General features: G+C 29.6%; 2 protein-coding genes across 3 annotated transcripts in view; one reads left to right on the top strand and one right to left on the bottom strand.

Moving 5' to 3' along the window:
* Nucleotides 1-7,883: 7,883 nt before the first annotated feature.
* Nucleotides 7,884-8,826, top strand: Samtor (S-adenosylmethionine sensor upstream of TORC1). The gene has a single exon (XM_065511867.1). It carries the CDS (start codon nt 7,887-7,889, stop codon nt 8,796-8,798), a length of 912 nt encoding a protein of 303 aa, XP_065367939.1. The 5' UTR covers nt 7,884-7,886; the 3' UTR covers nt 8,799-8,826.
* Nucleotides 8,827-10,306: 1,480 nt separating this feature from the next.
* Nucleotides 10,307-17,032, bottom strand: part of LOC135962498 (zinc finger protein 37-like) — a 35,907-nt gene continuing 29,181 nt past the window's right edge. The window contains exons 3-4 of one of the 2 annotated variants that reach the window (XM_065514463.1): nt 10,867-11,251; nt 10,307-10,803 (exon numbers count right to left, since the gene is read on the bottom strand). In XM_065514463.1, coding sequence (XP_065370535.1) covers nt 10,651-10,803; nt 10,867-11,251 — 538 coding nt within the window. In that variant the 3' untranslated portion in view covers nt 10,307-10,650. Of the gene's footprint in view, nt 10,804-10,866; nt 11,252-14,026; nt 14,240-14,303; nt 14,692-17,032 lie in introns of those variants that run through there. The other variant, XM_065514461.1, reaches the window with a different exon arrangement.

The raw sequence follows: 17,032 nt of genomic DNA, 5'->3' as shown, positions 1-17,032 counted from the left end.
ATTGATAATCTCCTCCATTTGCAAAGATTCATCTTTTTTCCATTCTTTCCTTTCGAACAATCCCAAACATAGTCAAGTTTCTTAAAAGGCTTAATAAAATGTTAGCATATTTAAACAAAAATATAAAATACGAAAGGAAAATTTTCGCGTTAAAAATGGGAAGCTCGGATTTGATTTTAGACCCATGGTTTCTTCGGCAAACATTCTTAGAATTCATCGTAGATTACGATTTTGATAACCGCTTGTTGCATTTTTTTGGCTCCATACAAATTAACCCACTCTAATATAAATACAGCTTTATAATTTGTAGTTTTTAGTAGTCAGGAATGGTTAATATTAAATAACTATAAATATACAAAAGTGATAAGTCCATTTTATTTTGCAAAAATTTCAAAATTATTATGTCAGTCAAATGGAATTGAGTATAAATATGTTATTAAATATGTAATACTTGTTTTAATTATTGGTTTATTCATTAAATTTCAACCAAAAAATTTAAATAATTTTTTTAAATAAATATTTGATAATTTTGAAATTTATTATCACCTCGACTTTCTGATATGAAACAGAAAATGTTACATGTCCCAAAAATGACATATAATATGCAAACGCACTTCTTCTTAACTGTGATTATTTGTCATTATAAATCATACCAAATATGTAAGTAAAAAATATATAAAAGTCAAATATTTCAAATTATTGATTTTAGAGCGTTTTTTGTATATCCGGTTAACCAGTTTATAAACACTAATCGCGATCCAAATATCACAAAATATGTTGAACGTGTATACGAGAGTATATTTCTATTACTAGAAAATATCAATGGGAAATTCCACCATACTGTAAAGTATCGTCAGAATCGGGCAACATTTGGCTATAGTCCCCATACAAGAAAATAACTTGAACATGCATAATTGTTTTAAAATAATCTTAAAATAATTATATGAAAATAAATCATTCTAACAGCTTTTATGAGGATCGATCCGTAATTGATCCTACCCCCATATAAACCCTATATCAGAAAAATATTTTATTGGGTATACAAGATTCGATACACCCGAATATAACAATCTCACTTGTTAATTTCTACAGTTTTCATACCCGACACCATAATTTATATACTGAATATAGAACGGATTGTATTGACCAATATACGTGAGTGGCTTCAAATAGGTTTTCCGAATTCCATACTTTTACAGTAAAAAAAACAATTCATGGGGGAGCAAAGGCTGACAGTTTTTATCGCAACCATTTTGAAATAGTTTATTATACATTATCGATTAATTTGTATTTTAAAGTTTAGTGCATGTTCATTTTTCCTTGAAAATATAATAACACGAAATTTCTAACAAAATGCGTTTTATAATCGATGTTATGCGTTTTTTTGATAAGGAAGTTATTTGTGTTATAATTTCATTGGAATTTTTTTTATGACTGATTAGAAATTATCAGGCATTGACAATTACTTAAAGTACTAAAACGACCTTCACGAGTTTTGACAGTAATCCTAAATCATTATTCATATTCTTTAAATATCATTTATAATCTTTAAATATCAAGCATCATTCCCTAGAACAACTAATATGAAATAGATTATTCCATATTTGTGAAGTAAATCCAATATAAAAGGCAATCTTTATTTCTTTAAAAAGATCTTCACATGCAGCAAACCTTTTTTAAAAATATTTTAAAAACTATATTTAGGGTACTTTTTTGAATTTTTTTACAAATTGGTTTTTTGGTATTTTTATATTTGGGTTGAAATCTTCTAGAAAAAATAAATTTCCCAAAATACACTTAAACCCCCTAAATAAAAAGCCTATCTGAAATCAAAGTTTAAACTTTTTTCATAGTGTCAACCTTTAAACCACGTATAACTAACTATAAAACACTTGAATTAATCTTGAAAACTATTAACACTTAAAATGTATTTTTAACAAAATTTTCAAATTACTCTAAGCAACAATTTAAACTTATTATCCTCTATAAATGAACAAAAATACTCAGATTTGTACGAAAAACCTTAAAGTTAATAATAAGAAAAAAACTATTCCAAATAATGATAAGAACGCATGAGTATTTTTGGTGCTTTCATATTAAAAAGTCTAGCGATAATAATCAATAAATTCATAAATTTCTTCTATTAGTAAGAATAAATGTTAAACACATTGTATTTTGGACATGCGATTCACTTATCAGACTCAAAAAGACTGATAAATCAGAATCAAGAACATTAAAAATAATAATTTTTATTTGATTGCAATACTTTATGTACTTAAAAATGTGTTGTATTTCTATAAAACTAGACTAAATTTCGGTTTAAACGAAGTATGTGTACTCTACAGCGGTGCAGACGCAAATCCAGAGAGAAGATAATTTTTGGGTCAAAACCGTAGAGTTAAAATTGTAGGTTAAACTAAATTATGAGAGGTATCTTTTTAACTTCATTTATTCCTTATTTTGATTAAAATTTTTTACCGGTTCAACCTACATTTTGTTTGGATCGATTTTCCCATTTTCATTTTCATATATCTGAGTGTCTGTAATTCTCATTCGCTCTATAGTTTTATTTGTATAATATCCCAGCAGTTCAAGGAGACAGTACCGAACTAGTGATTTTACCCATCATTTAGGGTGGGAACTAATTACTTCAATATTATTACTTAATACGTACATTTCCTAAGCAGGGGGTCAATTGATCCTTTTTGATTACAATGAGACTGGTCCAAAGTAGGCAACGCATTGGATTCACATACAAGTTACATAGCGTCAGTTACCTTACTAGCTTTGTAACTGGTTACTTGATCAGCTACGTGACTAGTTATTTTAACACGTGCATGTCCTAAGCAGGGGGTCAATTTTTAATTACTGTCTGATAGCTGATAGAAACTAGTCAACGCTTCTGGTGGGTAAAATAAAGTTCAGTACAAAAAAAAGTTTGAAGTGATTTCACCATAGATTACTAAGAGACACTAAAGTGACTATTGACTTCATGCTATGTTACATGGGATATCAGTATACTTAAGCAAAAATAAACTGTATGAGAATTATATCAGCACAATTTGCATAAAACCAGTTTGTACGAATTACTCACAAAACGTTTAAACTGATTACTACACAGATTACTTAGAGACACTTAAGTGGCAATTGTCTTCACGCTAGATTACTTGGGATGTATAGAGTAACCAATTGTCTTCTCTCTGCACTACGGAGAGCACATACGTGTCAAATGACCAAAATATATAAATTGGAGTCAGCCAAGTGATAAGACATTTGTGACAATTACTGTCTTTAAGGGATACATTGACTACTTGCATAACTGCTGGTATCTTTAGCTTTTCTAAAGTCTTTGTGAAAAGGTTTCCTGATGGTCTGGCCTAAGCAACTCGTGAAATGCCCTAACAATCAATTTCCGTGAATTTATCAATAATTAAATTGGGAATTTAGCACTTTAAAACTAAATCTTACTAAAAAGTATATTTTATAATCTTAAAAATAACTTTTATACATCAACAGAGAATGTTTGGGGACAATTTTATCCATCTAAGTCATATCGTGCCATCAAAAGACAGATGATCGGATATAGCCAGGAGGGCTAAACTAGATATATATACTGTAGAGGGTATACAACCAATATTTCGTTGTGTTACAAATGGAATGATAAAATCAATATACCCACATGGTAGGTATAAAAAAACAAAAAGAATATGTTTATCCCATGATCACAAAGTATACAGAGGTGTCAATTTTGACGTTACAAAAAAGCAAAAATCTGTTTCCTAGGACAGCTCTCATGAAAATAGAAAAATATAATAATTTTGGTATCTAATTTATTGCAGTTCTGAAAAAAACAGAGATATATAAAACTGTCATATCTTCTATCTCGTGACACCTCTGTCATGATGCAGCTCATCTAAGTCACACATTCGGACAAATATGATCTTATTTCATAAATAGCAGAAGTCTAAAAGTCGACTATTCAAAAATTGTATCTTTCGAATGTTCAGAAAGTAGACTTATTAAAAATTGAAATACGTCAAAAGGTCAAATGGTCGACTTTTTGTTTCAACTCTAAATCTCTACTTAGCCACATTTCAGATGGAGCCACCCTAATGTACATACGTACATATATGAGTATGTATAAGAATTTGACTGCTGTAAAAGTTTAACAAAGTCCACTTACAAAATTATTTGCTAAAAGTTGTAAACAAAATTTACATGAAACTGCAATGTAGGTTACTTAAGACAAGTTTAAAAAAACCGGTTAAATTATTTTAAACATTTAGATAACATACTTATAAATTCATTTGATGTTTGGTATAAAGTTTAATTATTGCTTTGTTTCTATTTGCACTTGCAGATTATTATTGTTATTATTCACTAGCCTAACCCGGTGCGCTTCGCTTCCCCTAAGTAAAAAAAAGAAACTTGATATCGTACTTATAACGTTCGCTCCGCTATAATTTCGTATGTTTTCTCAGCACTACGGATCATAGCATTATGGTTCTATAAGTCGATTGTTCAAAATGTGTATTTTAGGTATAACTTTGTACGTATTTATGTAACATATAGGGTTATACAAACACGGAGCTTTATTTAGGACCGGCACTTTGCGTTTGTAGAATTTTCTTTTACTCAAACCTAAATTTTTTAAAGTTGTTGAGTTTCTTAAGCTAATAGGGCCTGAACTTCCTTAATGTAAATAAAAAATCATATTTTTACTACAATTTTCCCGACGTTTCGTATATGTTATATTTATATTCTTTAAATTTGTCAGGCGGGCTTATGTCCTATTAAGTGGGAAATATTTTTCATTACACGCTTTTGCATTAAATTATCTTTCCGGATTATAAACAAATTATGTATAGTCTCGAAGAAAATTTTTTTCTACAAAAGATAAAATATAAGTATTTTTTTTGGGAAAAAAAACTTAAAAATACTGCCATTTTTACATGTTCCAACTTTGGACGCGTGTAACTTTAGGGACGAGATAACTGTTAGTAAGTTGTTTTTATTTTATTCGAAATTTATTTTAGAATAAAATTTTGACCCTCCGAATGCCCGCCATATCAAAAAAAAAACATAAAAAATAGAGCAAAATAAATAAATAAACCTAAATAATATCTCTTGAACTAAAAGAGATAACAATTACATTTTAAATCATACATGGAGTTTTGGGGATTTATTAATAAATGTGAGACGTTTAATTAAGAGGTGGCGTTTAATTTTGCTAATTAAGCGTAAAGATCTTTATTTACAACTTTGGTATCATTTATAGAATATTTTAATCCTTAAATGTTCGAAAAAAGAGTAAAATTGACCCCTAAGAGAGGAGCTAGAGAGAAAACTTTGACCCACTGTAAAAAAAACTCAGACCAGCTGGACTACAAGTTTATTCTACAAAACTGACCTTCTCAACGTGACCTTTCAGAATTATAGGGTTCCAATCAAAAAGTCTTAATTTCTTGGACAGTATAATTTTCAAAAGATTTTTGTTTTTATTACAGTACATAATACAGTGCAAGCTCGGTATTCGCGACTACCTACTATTGCGACGGCTTAATTTTTAACATTGCTGGTTCTATAATCGCGACAGTTTACAAAAAACGGGTTCTATTTTCGCGACTTTTATCTGTTTGTTTTTTTTTAATTTGATTACAATTTCTATAACCAAAAAAGGGATATTACCGTCATTTGGTATATATACTCTTTTGGATGATTTTGATCTTCAATTTTATCAGCTTATTCGTGTCTCTTAATATGGGAAAAGTTCAACATATTTTAAAGCCAACGATTTCTCAAAAATTAGAGATTTTAAACAAATTTAAAAGTGGAGATTCAATTTTCTTGAATTAAAAGATAGGCATTATAAAGCAATAAAGTTCTTAAAAAAAGTTCGTACGTATAAAAGAAAGTGCACTGACAAGAATGCTGAGAATGTAAAAAATTATTTATATGTGGTCTGTAAGACAAATGGAAACATTTTTTCCAATGTCAGCAGCGATTTTACGATGAAAAGCCAGTATTCCAAAATTTATCATACCAAAATTATTCAATGACAGTGAACGATGGTTGAAGTAACTAAAAAAATTCAAAAATGCAGTTCAGACTCTAGCTTCGTCCTGGGATAAAATATCAGTGTCCAATATCCGAAAACCTTGAACGCCTTGCTTGAATTCGGTACTGAATGTAGTGAATAGGATAACATGCCCTTAAATATTTTACAAAATATAATTCAGGAAGAAAACGATGATCTTTCAACTATTGGTACACTTGTAGCTGAAATTGGCACGGAAAATCTTTTTACGAATGCTGACATAAATAACTGGATTCAAGAAGAATTTCAGATGTAAAGTAATGAGGAGCAAATGGAATTATCAGATACGGAATCGGAGGATTTGTACGATAGTGGTCATGAAGAAAACTAAATTAAGGTGGACGATTGTATAAAATCGATAAACATATGCATACAATGGGCTTTGGCAAATGATAAGCCGACAACATCACTATCAGCCCAATTATGAAAAAAAAATCCCCGGGAGTTTTTTTTTCCCTTTTCTCATTTTTCCTATTCAAATTCTATGTTAAAAAAACGTATAATTGGACTGTATATGAACTACGTGATTCAACTGTTATTTTAAGCTTTTTTCCAGCTTTTTAATTTTTTGGAAAAAAAATTTTCGAATTGTTTTTTTTTTTAATTTAAATTTTTTTTTTGTTTTTTAATTTTTTTTAATATTTAACTAAAAAAACTTTTGTTGAAAAAAAAATTCGGGTTAAAAAATATTTTTTCCGATTTCGACCCAATGTAGGTCCAACATACTATGGTCTTATATACGTCATTGCAAAGGTCTTTGAAATATCTATAAATATATATTCATATTGTCTATATTAATGACTTAGTAATCCAGATATACATAGGTCAAAAATCGAGGTTGTTCTAGTTTTTTCCTTATATCTCAGCAATTTTATTGATTTTAAATAGCATCCGAGACGGAAGAATTCCAGAGATATTAATGTATGTATGAATCGTATATGTAAGTTATTTGGGGGCTTCGGAAAGTTGATTTCAACAGACATACGGACATGGCTTAATCGACTCCGTTATCTATAAGGATCCAGAATATATATACTTTATAGGGTCGCAAATGAAAAATATAGAAATTACAAACGGAATGTCAAACTTATATACATATACCCTTCTCACGAAGGTGAAGGGATAAAAATTACATAAAATTTTGGGTTCTGTTATCGCGGAAATTCAGTTTTCGCGACAGGTCTGGTTTTTAATTAGTCGTGAATACCGAGCTTGTACTGTAAATCGTCCCTGTTTCAAAAAAACATTCCATTTTTAATTACACTGCGCTACAGTAAAAAAACAATCCAGAATTGTTTTTTTTTTTTGGAGCATAGTGTTATTTAACACCTCAAAAAGAGATGTTTTTCAAACATTGAAAATGTTAAAACATAGTTTTAAGCATAGTATTACGTTTTATAAAAATTCTTCAGTATATAAAAGATCTTCACTATAACATTATTTTATATTAACCGATTTCAACACAAGGCTACGCTAATATGAAAGTAATTGAAAAGTACTATTTGAATATTATTTTCATACACTATTTCAAAAACTAAATTTTCTATGACCGATGGAAACCTGCCATTGGTATGTAATTATTTTTACAATATTTGTAAATATACATATATTTTTTTTCAGTGTTTTAGCATTGCCACTTGATTCAATGATATGGTAACATTAAAAAATAAATCACACACATGTTTATTATTTACCAGCTGATCATTTATAAACAAAAGTCTGCTGCTAACACAACTGAGCTATCGAAGATTTTTTTATATTTACTTATATTTCTATAACAATTATAAAAATGGCTACTGAGGAACATAAACGTTTAGCTAACATAATTAAATCATGTCATGATTCGCTCCGTTTATTAACCAAACAACATGGAGCTGACAAAGCTTGGCAAGAACATATAAAAGACACCGGACGCCTTAAAGAATATGCCGCAGCCATGCACCAATTGGCCAATATATGGGAGGAGAATACAACAAATCAAGACTTAATGGCACAAAGTCGCATAAAATGGACCATTGAATATGGTATGGCATATTTCTTTTCCGAGCGCATTTACCTGGAAAAACGATTACGGGAACAGCGACTACTGGAGTCTTGGGATGATTATGATTGTTCACAATGCCAGTATCTAGAAGATGTAACTGAAAAAGTTAAGGTTTTAGATGTGGGCAGCTGTTTCAATCCATTTGGCAAATCGCCCTACTTTGAAGTGACAGCCGTAGATTTATGTCCCGCCACAAATGAGGTGCTTAAAGGTGATTTTTTAAAAATTCAACTCCAAGATCTAACGGAGTCAAACACTATTAAAATGTCCAATCAAGAGGTAATAGCACTGCCCAAAAATTACTACGAATGTGTGGTATTTAGTTTGTTATTAGAATATATACCCAGTTCGGATCTAAGACTGGAATGTTGTCGTAAGGCTTACGATTTGCTGAAATTTGAAGGTATTTTGGTAATTATAACACCCGATTCTCAACATGTGGGTAAAAATGCTGCTATTATGAAAAATTGGCGTTATACGTTAGGTACTATGGGATTTACACGGATCAAATTTGAAAAATTACCTCATATAACGTGTATGGTTTATCGTAAGGCTAGTGATGCGAGGGTGGCACGAAGATGGTCGGAGTTACACAAGGAACCAAATATGAGTTTAACAATTGATATACCTCAAGATAATAAAACATTTGATCAATAAGTCTTACAAAAATACAACTAAAATCAAATTAACGTATTTTTTCTTTTATTGTAAGTTAGAATGTTTATTTGGCATAATCAGTCCAATTATGAATAAAAATTCCCCGGGAGTTTTTTTCCGTTTTCTCATTTTTCCTATTCAAATACAATGTTAACAAGTAAGAGAGCTATATTCGGCTGTGTCGAATCTTATATACCCTTCACCAAATTATTCTTCAAAATACAAATTTTAAATATTTTTAGGTAAACAAAATTTTTTGTTTTTTTTTCAAATTTTTTTATTTTTTGCAAAAAAAATTTTTCGATTTAAATTTTTGAATTTTTTTTTAATTTAAAAAAAAAATTGTTTGTTTTTTTTTTTTTGTTGAAAAAAAATTTGGGTTAAAAAATATTTTATCCGATTTTGACCCATTCCAACTTACCATGGTCTTATATACGTCGTTGCAAAGGTCTTTGAAATATCTATCATTAGATGTCCATATTGTCTATATTAATGACTTAGTAATCGATTTTGCTGATTTTAAATAGGAAACTTCTCGAAAGCATGTCTGACAGAATTATTGGAGATTTGGACCCCGAAGATATCTGGGTCTTCAAAAAATTGATTTCAACAGACAGACATGGCTTAATCGACTCCGCTATCTATAAGGATTCATAATATATACAGCCCAATTATGAATAAAAATTTCGCGGTAGTTTTTCCCCTTTTCTCATTTTTCCTATTCAAATTCAATGGGAAAAAAACTCCCGGATAACAAACTCCCGCGGAATTTTTTATTCATAATTGGGCTGATTACTTTATAGGGTCGGGAAATTATATTGTGGAAATTACAAACGGAATGAAAAACTTATATACATATACTCTTCTCACGAAGGTGAAGGGTATAAAAATAAGAAAAGGGAAAGGGAAAAAAACTTCCGTGGAATTTTTATTCATAATTGGGCTGTATGAGTTTTTTAATAAACAGTAACAGTTTTGTAAATGCAATTAAAAAACTGGATAAAATAAAAAAGTTCTTTCAAAAAGAACATTTAAGGATTAAAATATTACACGAACGTTTTTGCGAGACAATTTCAGTAGGGGTCACCAAAGATACCAAAGTTGTAAATAATGCTATTTGCGCTTAATTAGCAAAATAACACGCCACATTGGGTCTCACATTTTTTTTTAAAAAAATCGCCATAAATCCATTTATGATCCAATGAGCTGATATTTAAAATGAAAATAGTCCTTGAGAAGATCTACAAAAACTATACATACTTACATATGTAAGTTATCTCTTTTACAGAGTAAGTTAGGTATATATGTATATTTTTTTATTTTGCTCGATTTTTTTGTTTTTTTGATATGGCGGGCCTACGGAGGGTCGAAAGTTTTGTTTAAAATATAATAAAAACGCATAAACAGATTTCAAAAATATTTAAAACAAAGGATTTTAGAAGGTTTTTTTTGTCAAAACTTACTTATCACGTATGCGACCAAATCTGATTTTTCATTATGAAAAGCTGTATGTTATTCAATTCAAAATATATTCAAAAATTTCTAGATAATTTAGTACATGCGTATATCGAAATTTGAAATAATATTAATATTAAGATAATGTAACAAATTTAAAATAAATCTTGAGATTATTTGCTATATAAATGTACATATTTAAAATGTTAATGATATTTCAAAATGTATAATATAGTTGCAAATTCCACATCCCTTCCACAAACCCAATATACACCGGCTGACATTTGACTACAGGTATCACAATGTTAAGGGAGTGTTGTTATGAGTGCTGTGGACTTAAACATTTCAAATCCAGCTAAAAATTAGCAAAAGTTTGTAGTTATTAAATACGTCATCATTACTTCGGCACACGAATGCGCTTGGTTCTGTTCTCAAACTCTTTTGTATGAAAACGTTTGCAGTGATTATACATATTGGATTTGGATTTAAAGGAATTTGGACAATAAGAACATTTATACAAGTCCACTCCAGTATGTGTAGCCATGTGTTCCTGCAAAACAGAAGAAATATTAAAAAATTATCTAATAAATAACATTTAAAGTTATGTACTCACTTTTAATAGTGTTGGCACTTTAAAAGATCTCGCACACACCGAACACTGATGTTTCTTTTCCGATCTGTGCCTATAAATAATATGCTTCAATTTGGCTGCCCTAGTTGTGGATACAAAACCACAAATTTCACAAACATTCCGCTGCTTATCATCCGTACTATGTATATTACGGATGTGATGTTGTAAGTTTCCCTTGCCTGTATACCAGTTCTTACAGTATTTGCACTGCAGTTGGGGTTTGGGAAGTTTGATACCGTGTACAGCTTCTTTATGTTTGTGGAGCGTGTTACGGGTGTATACAATTTTGCCACATTGATCGCACATACAGGCTTTGGCTGGATTATGATGATGACGATGTTGAGTTAGGTGTCGTCTTGTAGGGTATCTGCAATTGTGTTAAGAAGCGATAATTAATTGTTGTTGGCATGAGTTAGAAAGTACCTTGTTTGAAACAAAAACATTGTGAACATATTCGAATACATATTTTGAAGCATTTACTACATCGACTATTTAGATGTACACAACACAAATATAATTGAAACTCGTTAATTACACTACATAGCTAACCAGATTTTTGTTCATGATGTGAAACATATATGGGTTTATTTTTTTAGGCTGATCCCAAAAACCCTGATAATTCAGTTCAAATCCGAAAATGGGTCTATTCTAAACTACTGCTCCGAAAATTATGTACATAAAATCGTGCAGGACGACACAAGCTTTCAGGATATGAAATTTGGTAACAGTCTGTTAGAATTAGGGCTTTTAATTTCCCGACCATTTTTGATTCCCGGGAATCGGGAATTTCCCGAAATATATAATAATACTGTAAATTAGGAATATTATAGCCAAATTTCATATAAAAAATTAGTATTATAATTATTAAATATCAGAGCTTTGTATTAATTAATAAAATTTGAGCTTAATTCACTAAAATCTTAATCCGTAATTAAAGAATGTCAGCCTTTCATTCCATAAATCCATTCCTAATATTTAATTTTTTAGATTCATTCCAAAGCCTTTGTTTAAACTGAATTAATTTTAATTAAACATTTGTTAAATCAAATCATTTAAAAAAATAATTGAAAAAATTGTCTTAAGCCTTTTTGTACTACATTTGAATTGAAGAAAAATTTAATCATTTAATAAATTTTTGAAGCTATTTTGTTAGGATTTGAAGAATAAATTTAAAGAAATTTTAATGATTCAATAAGAAATTAATTCTATAAATAATGAATTCACTTTTTAAATTTGTATACCCCAAATAAATTATAATAATAAATAGTCTATTATTGCCGAGATATAAGCAAAAAACTTTTCACTGTTTTTTGGTGAAAAAAATAGAGTTCTAACTGGTTTTGTATATATTTTCGCCAGTTTTTAATTCCCGGGATTCCCGACTAAAAATCCCGGGAATTAAGTAGTGAAAAATTGGCAAAATTCCCGGGAAATTTGTACCGGGAATTCCCGGGATAAAAACCCTAGTTAGAATACATGGAGTCAACCAAACCAAGGATGATAACATGGTTCAACACATTATTATTATACCCTTCACCTTCGTGAGAAGGATATGTACATATACATATATAAGTTTGTCAATCCGTTTGTAATTTCCACAATATAATTTTCCGACCCTATAAAGTATATATATTCTGGATCCTTATAGATAGCGGAGTCGATTAAGTCATGTCCGTCTGTCTGTTGAAATCAATTTTTTTTTTCACCAAAAAAAAAATTAAAAAAACAAAAAAAAATGTTTAAATTTTTAAATTTTTTTTTAAAAAAAAATAAAAGTTTAAATTGGAAACAAATTTTTTTAAAACAATGTATCCAAATTTTATTAAAAAAAATACACCTATTGTGTGATGGATGATGAAACTAATGTACTGGCAGACTTTTCACAACTTCCGGGTCAATATTTTTATGTGGCTGTTGGACGAGGTAATGTTCAAAAATATTAACTGCTACACAAAGAGTAGAAAAATATTTAAAATAAATAAAAATATTTTTGATAATAGAGTCCTCAAGCTCAATTAACTATAATTAAAATTTGTATATTCAGATTTGCGTTAATTTAAAAACCAAATTAATTAACGTATTAAGCTTAGTACTCTGTTCATATTTGCGAAAAATTATGGTTGTTTCGTGCGAAAAATTTTATATACAACAAATGATCAGCTGTTGGTTTTAATTTCGTGCGAATGAAGTGCTGCTTATGTTATTTCGTGTGGAAAAATAAGGTTGCCAGATGTATTTCACATGTTTTCCACAATAAGAACAGAGTACTGCTCTTGCGAAATTATTTCGCATATATTTCAACCCAATTATTTTATATGTAGTTTGACAGCATTTCGCACGAAATTTTGAACAGCTTTAGTGCTGAATTGAAGCAAGTATTGCAATAAATCAGCATTTGAAAGGAAGACCTCGTAAAACTACTCCAATACAAGATTAGTTAATAGAGAGAGAATTTGAGAGATTTCCAAAGAAGGTTATACATAATCAAAAACTCGAAATTAGTTCTCGAACTGTTAGCCGCAGATAAAATGGTCTTGGTTGCTATCGCCCCACGAAGACCTAGTAAACTACTCCAAGACAAGATTATTTTTTAGAAAGAGAATTTAAGAAATTCCCAAACAAGGTTACCAATAATCTAAAACTCGAAATTAGTTATTCTTTTAGTCAATTAAAATTAACGAAATTAATATTACTGGGGGGTTTTGTTATTATGTAATTCGATTCGAAATAAAATGTCCATGTACCTACATATAAAGCATACAAATTCGAATGATTTTCTTTTCGAATCGAATTACACTATAACCCCCTGATTATTTAGATTGCAACATAAATTCAAACATTTTATTCCGAAAGGACTAATATTTCTAAACCACTTTAGCCTATGGTAGCTTAATATAAATCTTAATAAATATATTCTATTACAGCGTATGTAGCTAATGAAATGCCTTTAATGTTAATACATGAATTCTAGAAATTGAAAAACGTAATTTAAATAACAGATTAGAGAACTAGTTCCTGAACCCTGCCTATATAATGGTACAAATTCAAACAGAAATCACTAGGAACTATATGGATGTGTTCTACAGCTAGCTGTAAAAACTAATTGAGATCTGAAATTTTAATAAAAAACAACCCAAACATGTTATTTTATATGTAGTAAAATTTATTGAATTCTGTATTTTTCTTGAAATTAGTTTCTTGAATATTTCTCTTTAGGCGGCTTAGTGCGATCAGCTATCCATTCGACTCTGTGAAAACGTCTACGATGATGAAACATGTTCGCCTTGGACTTGAATGTTTTACCACAATTTACACAAGTATACAAAGGTTCCCCCGTATGTGTGGCCATATGTTCCTGCAAAACAATTATGTTAAAACTAAGTTTAATACAAACATTCAAAAGCAACATATCTACTAACCTTTATATCCTGGGGCCGCTTGAAGGCCTTTTCACACAAATGACATTTATGTCTACGCACAACTTGGTGATTAAAAAGTATGTGCTTCTTTAAAGCTTTCGCCGTGGTCGACACAAAACCACATGTGGGACAACGATGTTCAATATCGTTGTTCGTATGCATATTTCGTATGTGATCTTGTACGCTCGATTTCGACGAATACCATTTGTTACATAATGTACATTGTTCGGGTATTTTTTCAGGTTTCGGTTCGTTCAAATGATCGTGTCGGTGATGTAATTTCAAACGACATTTATCTCTAAATGTTTTACCGCATTTATCGCAAATTACTATGTTGTTGGGATTATGTGTATTTTGGTGGACACTCAAATTTTTCGCGGTTGGAAATCTAAAATATTAAGAATACGAAATCAAATACGACGGAATTTATGTTTTCTACAAAAATACTACTAACCCCCAGTAACACGAAGGCTGGTTATGTGTTAACTTATAGTTATACTGACAGTTTTCATACAAAAATTATATTAACCGACAGTATAACTATTAGTTAAGGCATAACCAGGTTTCGTTTTAATGGGGGTAATTTATTTAAAATATTATGGTTTATTTAAAATTTAATACAATTGAAATTCTAAGTAAAATGGAAATTTACATATATAATAAAAAATAATAGTTTAAGTAATTTTGTAAAATATAATATAATATTACAACCACAATTTTAACAGAGGTTCCCAATTTACTTGATAAGTTTTAAACATATAAAAATTATTTTTATTTTTTCAATAATTTGTTGACTTATTAAAGAAATATTTTAAAATGTGTTAGCTAAATTAAACTACATTTTGTATTTTCTTGATCTCGAATTCGTAAAATTAAAAATTCACAATTTTCAATATTTATTCAATTGGTAACACTTTTGGAATTTGCAGGTTCTGTTTTCAAATTCTAATGCAGTATTTTTACATATTCGACTTGGATTTAAAAGTGGACAATATAAACATTTATACAGGTCCTCTCCATTATGCGTAGATTCGCCTGTAAATTCGCCTTGTCTGTATACTAGTTGTTACAGTGTTTACACTGTAGTGGAGTTTAACTCGATATGAATACCTAAAATACTGATCTCCTATTAGACATTTGCCTAGTCATGAGCCCAAGTTAGGGTTTTTAATTTCCCGACCTTTTTTGATTCCCGGGAATCGGGAAATTTTTTTCTACATTACCGGGTACCCGGCTATTCCCGAAATATATGATGATACTGTAAATTAGGATTATTATAGCCAAATTTCATATAGAAACTTAGTGTTATAATAATTAAATATCAGAGCTTCGAATTAATTAATAAAATTTGAGCTTAATTCATTAAAATCTTAATCCGTAATTAAAGAATATCAGCATTTCATTCCATAAATCCATTCCTAATATTTAATTTTTTAGATTCATTCCAAAGCCTTTGTTTAAACTGAATTAATTTTAAAGTTAATTAATAACAGAATTTATTCAAACTTTGAATGATTCAATTTTTGTTAAATCAAATCATTTACAAAATTAATTGAGAAAATTGTCTTAAGGCTATTTGTACTAGATTTGCATTAAAGAAAAATTTAATCATTTCATAAATTTTTGAAGCTATTTTGTTATGGATTTGAAGAAAAAATTTAAAGAAGTTAGAATGATTTAATAAAAAATAAATTCTATAAATAATGAATTCACTTTTTAAATTTTCATACGAAAAACCCCAAATAAATAATAATAATAAACGGTCTATTATTATTGCCGAGATATAAGCAAAAAACTTTTCACTGTTTTTAGGTGAAAAAAATAGAGTTCTAACTTGTTTTCTATGTATTTTCGTCAGTTTTTAATTCCTGGGATTCCCGACTAAAAATCCCGGGAATCGGGTAGTGAAAAATTGACAAAATTCCCGGGAAATTTGTACCGGGAATTCCCGGGATAAAAACCCTAGCCCAAGTTAATACAATTTTAATTAAAACTCCATACATATTAATATTATAATTTATTTTATACAATTACAAATTAATTAGTTTCTTGAATATTTCTCTTTAGGCGGCTTAGTGCGATCAGCTATCCATTCGACTCTGTGAAAACGTCTACGATGATGAAACATGTTCGCCTTGGACTTGAATGTTTTACCACAATTAACACAAGTATACAAAGGTTCCCCCGTATGTGTGGCCATATGTTCCTGCAAAACAATTATGTTAAAACTAAGTTTAATACAAACATTCAAAAGCAACATATCTACTAACCTTTATATCCTGAGGCCTCTTGAAGGCCTTTTCACACAAATCACATTTATGTCTACGTACGACTTCGTGATTAAAGCGTATGTGCCTCTTTAAAGCTTGCGCCGTGGTCGACACAAAACCACAAGTGGCACAACGATTTTCAATATCGTTGTTCGTATGCATATTTTTTATATGACCATCTACACCCGATTGAGTCGTATACCATTTGTTACAGAATGGACATTGTTCTGGTGTTTTTTCTGGTTTCGACGCGTTAGAATGTTCGTGTTTGTGATGATTTCTCAAACTAGATTTGTTTTTAAATGTTTTACCGCATTTATCGCAAATCTGTATATTTTTAGTACTATGTGTATATTTGTGAATTTTCAGACATTTCGCCGTAGGAAATCTAAAATGTTAAGAATGTGAAATACAATATATGTATGTTTTAAAATGTTTTACATTTTAAAGTTAAATTAA

The sequence above is a fragment of the Calliphora vicina genome, chromosome 5 (genome assembly GCF_958450345.1).
Source record: "Calliphora vicina chromosome 5, idCalVici1.1, whole genome shotgun sequence".
Lineage (NCBI taxonomy): Eukaryota > Metazoa > Arthropoda > Insecta > Diptera > Calliphoridae > Calliphora > Calliphora vicina.
This window is presented reverse-complemented; position numbering and strand designations above follow the sequence as displayed.

What these genes read in the sequence shown, in the direction of transcription:
- Samtor (XM_065511867.1), top strand. Translation starts at nt 7,887, where the DNA reads ATGGCTACTGAGGAACATAAACGTTTAGCTAACATAATTAAATCATGT.